Here is a 10,248-nt window from a genome sequence, read left to right on the forward strand (position 1 = left end):
CCCCAAGTTTAAATTTTTAATAAAGTTCATTCAATAATATGAAACACAAAGGACCTCAAATAGGAACCTGATTTGAATCAGTCAAAAATTATAGATACCATAGTATCTAATCTGATTGAAATAACTATTACAAATTGTCTCAAAATAAATACATCATAGGAGTGGCTCAGTTGGTTAAGCATCTGACTCTTGATTTCACCTGAGGTCATGATCTCACAGTTCCTGAGTTGGAGCCCTGCATCGTGCTCTGTGCTGACAACGTGGAGCCTGTTTGGGATTCCCTCTCTCCTCCTCTCTGGCTCAAGCTCGTGCTCTCTCTCAAAATCAATCAATCCATCAACCACCATAAATTTCAATAGCATATTAAATATTTTATTTAAATTAAGAAATAAAATTACATTTGTTCCACCATTTCAATAAAATCTAAAACTACATACAAATAATCTATACACAGTTCCTTGGGTTCCATATTTTAAGTATTTCAGAGGTGTCATGAAAATATATTTTTCATAATGAATACACTGTATTCCAAAATTTAGTATATAAATCCAGACATAATATATATTATATACACTGATTTTAAATAACCTAAGATAAAAATCATTTTAAATAGAGCAATCTACCTCTCTGTAATGAAAGTCCCAACACATAGGCTATTTTGACATGTGGATTACATCTAGGAAAATCACTCTTTGTGAATACTATTCATCTTGGAGTAAAGTTCACATAAAAACATGGTCTTTGAAACGTGCTCTATTTTAGAGAAACAATAAATGTGGGCCCAATACTTGCAAAATGGTAAGTTTCTTTTAATCAAACTGATCTAATTTTAAGTTTTTAGACCATCAAGTCTCATTCAATTTCCCCTAATTTACCTAGTTACATCAATAACAGGTTTCATTTGAGCTTGCCCTTAACCCTAAAAAACAAATTTGTTTACAACATTTCAAACTTAAAAGAATTTTAGTCTTCAATTTAAGATATATTTTTACAAGTCTAACTATAACAATTCTTCTTTCTTGCAATGCTTTATTATATAACAACTATTAAAATTTTTATTTGACTCCAGAAAATCCATTTAGATCAATGCTTTTAATGACTCTAAAAGCCTCTGAATGTATTTTATTAATATTGGAGTCAAAATTCTAGATTTCTATAGGGATATTATATCAACACCTCTTCTTTAAACTGTTTATTTCATCTTGGTTTTAAAAGTCATCAAATATTACACTGCTAAAAGATTTCTTTCTTTCTTGGCTTTGGGCTATTCAGGGTCTTACCTATCTCAAAACTTAAAAATGTTGTTTTCCTATTCTAATAATACCATTTAAGCATAAATTTGAAGGGATAAAAACAAAATGTAGTTTAAAATTTTATCTTTACCACCTGTTACGACGTGTCCACCAGATCACAGGCTTTCCTCACTAGAAAAGCTAGCTTTAAACCAAATACTGATTTTCCTCCTGCAATTCACACTTGTCTATTGAATCAGTTACCCAATCTTGTTGCAGGATTTTAAATTTTCTCTTAAGAGTTCTTCGAAAAGCTTTCAAATCTGCAACACGACTATGATCCTCCCCAATGATTACATGAGACACTCCCTGAGCTAAACAAGAAACTACTTGTGCTCCATGAAATCGAAGTTCCAAAGCTGTAAAAGCTAACCTCGTCCCCTCGATTTTGGTACTCAGGTCATTAACAACAGCATACAAGTCCAAATAAATAATGTGGTGTCGAAACATACTGAGTGGGGAGTGGTCCCAGGAATATCGATATTCTAAATTAGCAATCATGGAAGCTATTTCTCCAGGACTTTGTTCGCCGGAATTTTTAATTCCTGAGAACACTTCTTTCAGTTGGTTCAAATCTGTATCAACGAAATAACTATCGCCATAACAATCATATTCACGGGCAAAATGCTGCTTCGTCGATGGGCACATATGAATCATAAAGCGAGGTTGCCATGGAACACAGCTTTTGGTCTTAAAACACTCTAACAGCCACTCAGGCTTGACAACATCATGTTCATTGGAAGAAATTATGTTTTTCACCCTGATGTTCTCGGACCCTGCAATCACACAGTAGGTGTCTGGGCCTGGATTTTGTACTATATAACCCCCAAATTCCGCAAGTCTGTTCTCCAGATCGGGCTTTGGATGGCTGTTTGTTCCACTCATAACACAAAACTCCACATCTTCAAATACGTTAGAAACTTTGTTTACATTAGAAAGGTTAGGTGCTTTTAGGTGCTCAATGATTCCAACAACTTTCTTGATCCTTGGGGCAGCTTTCCGCCTCTTCTCTTGTGGTTCATCATCACCACCGACATAAAGGTGTTTGGACGCAAGCTTTCCAGATGCTTTCCCTCGAAGTTGTTCTAAGTCATCTAGGGTGGTACATTCATACCACTCTTTGTCTTCTCTGATCTTTTCAATTCGGGGGAAACGCAAGGTGCAGCCAGTTTTATACATCTCACTGGGGACGATCTCTGTTGCTTTAATCTGAACGATGACAGAATGACAAGGCTCAATGTACACTTCTGGCTTCTCTGTTCCACATAAGATGCTACTTGGTGGAGCTTTTTTATGAAAAGGCTTCCAATGCTTGGCCAATTTCAAACCCAGATCATACAGTTCTTTCATGGTATAACCTGAACCAACACGACAGAGAGTGTGAAACATGGAGGGTTTTTCACCAGGAGGAGGTTTCTCTGCTACAGCACACAGAAAATGAGACATCATTCCGCCTCGCGAACCTTTACCCCAATAGCCCCCCACAATTAAGGTGTCCAGTTCATCCATCAACCCATCGACATACTCTGGTTTAATTTTTAACCATCCTTCACCTCTTTTGTCTGGCTTATAAATGGATAGAGGATGTTTGATCATGATTCCCTCTTCTCTTTTGTCTATTGCTTCATTCAAAGCATCAATTACTTCTTTCTTCGTATGAGCTTGTGTTTTTTGCACTATGTCTATCCTACCTGGTATTGGTGTAAAAACACTAGTGAGAATGTCGTACCTCTTTTTCAGGGTCTCACGCCCTAGCTTTTTATTATTAACCATCAGTACGTCAAAAACACAGTAACAAGTTTGCAGATCGGAATCTTCCACCATTCTCTTGATATCGAACTTATTCCCCTTTTGCATAAAAGTTTGTGTATTAGGGTTGAAGGCCATCATCTCACCATCCAGGATACAGTTTTGCACGTCTGTTTTGAATGCACCGTGAATGAATGGTGTAAGAGAGCCTTCCTGTGGAGAATCTCCAAACTGATCTGTATAGTTAAACCCGTTCCGGGAGAAGTACTGATACACATCCCCATCCTTGTGCATTTGCATACGCTCACCGTCTAGCTTGGTCTCAATGTAGAAACTCTGGTGTTTCATGTCCTTCTCAATTCTCTCAATATCTGCTATGGCAGCCAGCATTGGTTTAAAGGCAGAGAATAAAGTGATAGAAATATCACTAAGTCCGACGGAAGGATCGTGCAGTTGCCTACAGACTTTTTCAAGATCCGTGGTGACATTATGCAACTCGGCAGCATCATTGTGGAATGCAGAAAATACAGATTGCTCACTAAAGCCAAGTTTCAAGTCCTTTACTATCATCCGTATAAGCCACTTTTGTTCCAGTGCCGAACTCTGACTTATAAGCTGAAGAAGACTCTTTTTTATTAGGTCCTTTCTTCTGGCAGAATTATTGCTGGCAATTGAGTCTAAAAGGTCATTTACTTGCTGTACTGTTAAACTTCCTTTCTGCAAACATCTTGGTTTCAACACGAAATACGCAATCATCGCAAAGTCTCCAGCATCTCCACGAGTTCCAGTGGGTGTCCTGTAATTTAAAAGCTTAAGGGCATCTTTTCCTTCTCTAGGTAAATTAAGCAACTCAATATAAAGTTTAGCAAGCATGGTTTCTTTGATTCCATAGGCCATTCTTTCTCTTTCGAGCTGAGGGAGAATAAGTCTCATTGCTGGATAAAAAGAGTCCCTGACATCTTTTTGGTTCTTATGAAGGGCATCATGAAATCTTCTCCAAGAATCTAAAAATTCCCTGAAGTGTCTGATTTTTTCTGCCCGTCCTTTACTTTTCTGTATTCGTTCTAAAGTTGAACATAAATCTGCAAAAGGAACGTGAGACGCAACGGTTTGTGAAGTCTGTGGGGTAGCCATAGAAGCGATGCGGAATCCTCTGCTTTAACTAATAAGGAAAAAAGAAGAACTTTAAGTCAAAGATAAACTTCAACTGAATATTTAACGTAAAGACTTCACAGACAGTGCTTCGTTCGTGATAAAAGATTTATCAACATTTGCAAAATGAAAGTGAATCAATGCTTATAAATTCTGTCCCTTTTCCACCTCTACATTTAATGAAAATCAACTATTTTACTTCAATTCTATTCTGTATTTATTACTAAAAGTATCAGCAGCCCCACTCACTACATTAGCAATATTGAAATTGACTACCTTGTCTTTCTCCGTAAACTCCAACTTCTATTGAATTAACTATTCCGTTCCTTATTCAGTGCATGATGCAAAAGAATAACAACAGAAAAAGAAGGCTCAATGCATTTCATTTCTGGCCTTCTGAGGTAAGGCCTTTCCTTTTATTTCTCCTCTTTTTCTGTCAGACTACCACACAGCCTCAGAAACAGATGTTTCTAACAAACCACCAGCTCATGGAATTGTATTTGGCTTTGCAGGAAGTTTGGACTCCTACACAGGTAGGAGTTCACCACAAAAAAAAAGCCCCAAAAACAAACAAACAAACAAAAAAAACCCCAAAAAACAGCTACCTTCTTCTTTAGGCCAAACAAAGCCTATGTCTGTCTGTGTTCACTTTCACATCACCACTAGCTTTACCCAATCATTCCAATCAATATTCAAAACCCAACTCAAAATAACTTCCACATGAAATCCTTACTTGACTTACCTCTTCTAACTATTTCGTCTAACTATTTACAGCTTCATAAATTTAAATTCAGTAGTACATTTTTTGGGTTCATATTCTCATCTCATGCCTGTTACCCCTAACAATTCACCGACCACATATCCACCAGGCACCGTGCTATGTTTCTGCTTTCAGAGAGCATATGTTCTGTAAAGAAAAAGGGGGTATAATGGGCACTAATTACAAAATGCTAAGTGCTGTAACAAAAGTGAATTGTCACGAGACAGTTGTCCACTGAAGTATCTTCTAAAGTCAGAGGAAATAATGAGTACCTTGCTGGGCTCGGGTCTAGACTATTTCCTAAAGTGGTCACCACAAGTGTGAAATTTCCTGAAAGTTTTAAATATTCATGCAAGTCCTATTAGAGTCTATAAGATATCAGAGCTACTATGTGATGTAAACCATAGAACACTAAAATCAACTAACTTTTCCAAAAAAGACTTCAAGAAGGGGCTCCTGGGTGGCTCAGTCAGCTGAGCATCCAACTCTTGATTTCGGCTCAGGTCATGATCTCAGGGTCGTGAAACCCAGCCCCGTGTCGGGCTCCATGCTGAGCGTGGAGCCTGTTTAAGATTCTCTCTCCTTCTGCCTCTCTTCCGCACACACATGCACTCTCCAAAAAAAACCAAAGACTTCACCTAAAATGTGTGTTCTGGGAATAAAAACCATGTTTTATCTTGTGGTTTCAGACACCTCCTGGTACATCCCCGTCAAGTCTCAGAGCAGCTGCACAGGGAGGAGGGAGCCCCGTAGCGGTCTCAGGGACGGCGAACACAGCAGCAAACAAGCCACAGACACCATCAGTACGAGGCTACGTTGCCTAACATCTGGCGTAGGAAATCACATGGCTGGTTACGGTACAGCCGTTACTACCCCACCAGTCTCCTGAGGTCAGGAGTTGTAATTTGTGTCAGTAGTGCCTGGCACTTAGTAGGTTTGTTTGCTGAACGAATTACTCAACATCTAGAGTGGAGTTCCTGGAAAAGCACACGAGAAAAGGCCAGGGGCTGATCGCATTCACTCCCCACTATGCCTGGTGGGATTCAGTCTGGTCAAAACCATTTAGCAGCTATGACTGCACAGGGCGAGTTCCACAACAGCCATTTGGTGGCCTTTAGGGGAAAAGGCTCCACTTCTCAGTCGAATTCCTAACAAAGGAAACTCAACTTCTGTCAGGTCAGTTAAGACCAAGAAATAAACCCATGAGAGACAACTTTCCTGAGACTTTTGTCTTTGAATACAGTAACTGCTTCCTCTTGAGGTGTCTTATCAGCATAACTGACCGAACCACCTGCTTATGTTTACTGTCTTACTTCGTAAAACATGCTCCCTTAAGTCAGTACGCTGTGGTATATAATGTTATATTTACAATCCATATATAATGTATAAAAAATGAAGAATGAGAAATTCTTCTTTGAATGTACAAGGTGGGAATACAGTTTCTGATCTATCTGAATATTCTACTTGGTCTCAGTTTCCTTCAACAAGTTCCAGGCAAAGACTCAAATTACTTTATAACAACATCTAGGTAATGGGGTGGACACCCATGTATGCCAAAACTGCTATAAATACAACAAGGATTCCAAAACTAGTAACAAATGAACAGCTTTAAATATTTTTACTCATAAAATTGTACCACTGCTTTTACATGTTCCCTAATTTTATCTTCTGGATTCTGGGTTTGTTAGTTGATGTTTTTGACTTGTGGTTTGTGGTTAGGGTTCAGGCTTCAGAGTCCAATGTTAGTTCAATTCTAGACTCAAAACTTAACAGCTGTGTGACATGGGGAAACCACTTAATTTCTCTGAGAGTCAGTGTCCTTAAGTGAAAAATGGGGTTAATAACTGCAGATGGTAACAGGAGGATGAACTCAGATAATTTACATAAGGTGCTTAACACAGTAGCTGGTAGCTGGTAAATCCTTGATCAATTTTAGGACTATACTACTTGTTGACGCAAGTAACACTTAAAATATAAATATTATAAAATATTAAGGAAATAAGGGAGGGATATGCTTCACTTTTTGATAAAGAATAAGCAACTTTCAAGAGACTGAATACAGATCATTGATATTACAATAATGACTCATCGTCCATTCAGCAACTGCCTATATTATCCTAAAGTGACACAATGAAACATACCAGCAAGGTTGCATTCAGTGAATATGATGCTTTAGTGCTATTTTACTGCAGAGAAAGTGACTGGTACAATTTAAGTTTCCTTCCTGCAGCCCCTTCAAGAAGATGCGCTTCCCTGTGAGACAAGGGGTTTACAGCAGCCTTTATACACTTGTGATATTTGGGGAGACTCTAACCGGAGAGAAACTTGTGATAGGAAAAAGCCAGAAGGCTGTGGAAGCCAGGAGGTTGACAGAAGACGAAAAGTAAGAGAAATAAGGTGGTTCCCTCTAAGGATACTGTATCTCTCTCCAACTGCACCGGGACAGGCCTGCAAAATCTCTGGAGGGGTCCACACCACTCCCCCAACCCCGCAAATAAAACCCGCAACGGATCCGGGGTGACCTCGCACCGGCTTGGGGGGAGGGGGTCCCCAGAACCAGACAGTCCGCAACCACAGCATCACAGCAGCCAGCTGCGTTCCCGAGAGGCAGGCCCCTTGCCCCCGCATCCCAAGGGTGCGGGTCTAGACCCAGAACCCCGAACCAAAGACCCGGCTTCCACCGCAGCGCGGTCGCCAGGGCGGCCCGCGACCCTCACCTGCGACTCCGGCCGGGACGAATGGCCCGAAAGACTTCCTGTCCCGAAACAAGAAAAAAAATTTAAAGACTATAAGCAATCGGTGGGCCGAAAAGACGCGGGGGTGATCCCCTCCGGCTTGGGTCACCCCAGCCCAGTGTCTGCCTGCCAAACGTACGCCACCCCCGTTCGCTCCGGGGACTCCGAGCCCCCTCCTGGGCCGCGCAGCCGCACAAACACCCCACAGGACCCGAAGCCCCAGGTGCGTTCTCCAAACCGGAAGCCGCAGCCCAGGGAGCCTGTTCCACCAGCTGTTCCTGGCGCAGACGCAATCTCCACTTAAGGCCGGGGAGGCCCTGACAGCATGAAGACGTTTGCGCAGGCGCAGTCGCATCTGCAGGCCTTGAGGGCACAGGGATGATGTGCGCACGCGCAGTGACGTTCGGGCTGGGACCTGGTCCGCCTTGCATGGCTGAGGAGGACTCCAGGGAGCCTGGTGGCAGCGTGACCACAAATACAACTCCTGTTAGCCTCCCAAAGCAGCAGGTGCTCTTTGCCAGTGCTTCACCCATGAGAGTGGATTTTGTCTGAGCGAGGATTTTGTCTCCCAAGAGCACTTTGTGCACTGGCTCCTTCCTTGGAATGTGAACCTGAGTCTTCCCTGGCCTTGGTCTGCTCACTAGCAAGTGATACCCTCGAAGAGTTCTGTTTGCTGTTATGTAAACTATACCAATACTCATCTCATCGGTTGCTTGTGAAAGTGCCCATAACTGAAAAGGGCATCTTGCCTCCCCAAACATCAGACGTTCCATTTAATGGAAAAATAGGATTGTGCAAAATTGCTTAAGGCTGTCCTTTCCTATTTGTTTCTCATGATGGTACAGCTTGGATGTGAGTTCTTGTCTCCTAATACAGAAATAATACATAATTCATAAAAATACATAATATATAATTCGTAATACAGACATAAAGAGTTGCATGCCTGGAAATGAACTATGGATTCTTCTAGTGTCTGTCCAAGGAGTCAAAATATTTGGCAAATCTTCACTGAGCACCAACCATGATATAGTAATTTGCTAGGCATTCAAGATTGAGATAAAAACAAACTCAGTCCTTATGTTCCAGGAACGTTGATTTCTACTAATATTTTGTTTTGGTTTGTCTTCTTTCATGGAGAACTGAAAAATTATCCATGACGGTGGAAACACCTTTGAGAGTTATTTCCTCTTGCCATAAAATACTGTTGCTTTAAGGGGTGATATTTTAAGAAAGTGATATTTTGCTGCAACAGTCTCTGAGAATATTTTAGAGCTACTAAGTGCCCTTTGGGGTTGTCTAATGTTCAAAAATCTCATTTTACAAAACTGTCACTTATTTAATTCACAGCATTTGTTTGTAGCAGAGCTAGACTTAGCCCAACAACATTCAATTAATTTCCTTTTATGTCGAATGCACCTAATTTATCCAAATATTTCTCTGAAATCAGCTATGAAGTTTACAAGTCACATGATACTCTTTTGATGGTAATTTCTCCAACTACTATTCAACTGAATTATCAATTTATTTTGGAGTAGCACCCCAACAATGTTGGTAACGGACCCCCCACAAGAGTCCATCTTATGAAAGGGCATTTGTGCGCATTTATACCTTGTTCAGCATCTACTGAGCTCCTATAATGTCAGAGTTTGCACTTTGTATTACTGATGGAAGAGAGGAACCATGGATTATGAAACCAAACTCCAAATTGATTCAAATCCTAGTCCATGATATTTTAGCCTTTCTAATCCTTGATTCAAAGATAATCAAGGGTTTTTCATTAAGTATCTTCTAAAGTTGCTGTGATTATTAGTTTATTTCCGTTAAGTGGTCTATCTTAGTGCCTGGCATTTATCAGGTGACAAACAACAAGAAGCTAATATCGAGAGCCTGGCTTTGACCTGAAGCTCTCCATCTGACGGCAAGATACATGTTTTTTGTTTTGTTTTGTCTTGTTTTTTTAAATATGAAATATTCTTTGTATATATAAAATAGGGGACAGAGAATAGGGAATGACGGAGGGTGGGGGGGATCAGACATCTGTAGATAAACAATTTAGTACAACTTGGTGCCTTGGCCCCTTTGTGTGGACACGTCCCAGGCCCTGGGCTCTAGCAGTGTTCCCTGGTCTTGTGCTTTTGGGAAAGTTGCAAAAGTAAGATAATTTTGCATTCCTTTTCTTTAAAAGGCCCTCTAAATCTCCTCACGTTCAGGCCTCATAAAACCTCCATCTGCCCGTGAAGGTCCATTCTGATAGAGGTAGGGGAGGGCTGGGTTGGGAGAAAACAGAAACAAAATAAGTTACGGATGCGTTTTTAATGAAGTACCGGAACCCACGGTACATACCCCTCCTAACTCTATTGGGCAGACACGCTGTTTTAGGTAGTTAATCCTAATCTGTGTACACGCTTAGAGCTGTGTCCCAAAGGGAAATCTGGTGCGTTACCAACACTCACCCTGGGGGCCTCGGATGAGGGGCAGGAGGCCTCCAGGTGCCCCGGACTCAGAAGCCGCCGGGTCAGGTCGCCCACCGCGAGTTCCAGCTTGCCGGCGGCCAGGCTCC

General features: G+C 41.0%; 1 protein-coding gene across 3 annotated transcripts; it reads right to left on the reverse strand.

Annotated features, from left to right (window-relative positions):
- Window positions 1-409: 409 nt before the first annotated feature.
- Window positions 410-10,234, reverse strand: LIG4 (DNA ligase 4). 3 transcript variants are annotated; one of them, XM_007075295.3, is made up of 2 exons: window positions 10,142-10,234; window positions 410-4,203 (listed from the first exon to the last, which is right to left on the reverse strand). In XM_007075295.3, exon 2 carries the CDS (start codon window positions 4,173-4,175, stop codon window positions 1,440-1,442), a length of 2,736 nt encoding a protein of 911 aa, XP_007075357.1. In that variant the 5' UTR covers window positions 4,176-4,203; window positions 10,142-10,234; the 3' UTR covers window positions 410-1,439. The 3 variants fall into 3 exon arrangements, with proteins under 3 accessions (XP_007075357.1, XP_007075358.1, XP_042835948.1); XM_007075296.3 differs by lacking the exon at window positions 10,142-10,234 and adding an exon at window positions 7,671-7,948; XM_042980014.1 differs by lacking the exon at window positions 10,142-10,234 and adding an exon at window positions 7,095-7,140.
- Between the last annotated feature and the right edge of the window lie 14 nt (window positions 10,235-10,248).

Source organism: Panthera tigris, chromosome A1, assembly GCF_018350195.1.
Source record: "Panthera tigris isolate Pti1 chromosome A1, P.tigris_Pti1_mat1.1, whole genome shotgun sequence".
Lineage (NCBI taxonomy): Eukaryota > Metazoa > Chordata > Mammalia > Carnivora > Felidae > Panthera > Panthera tigris.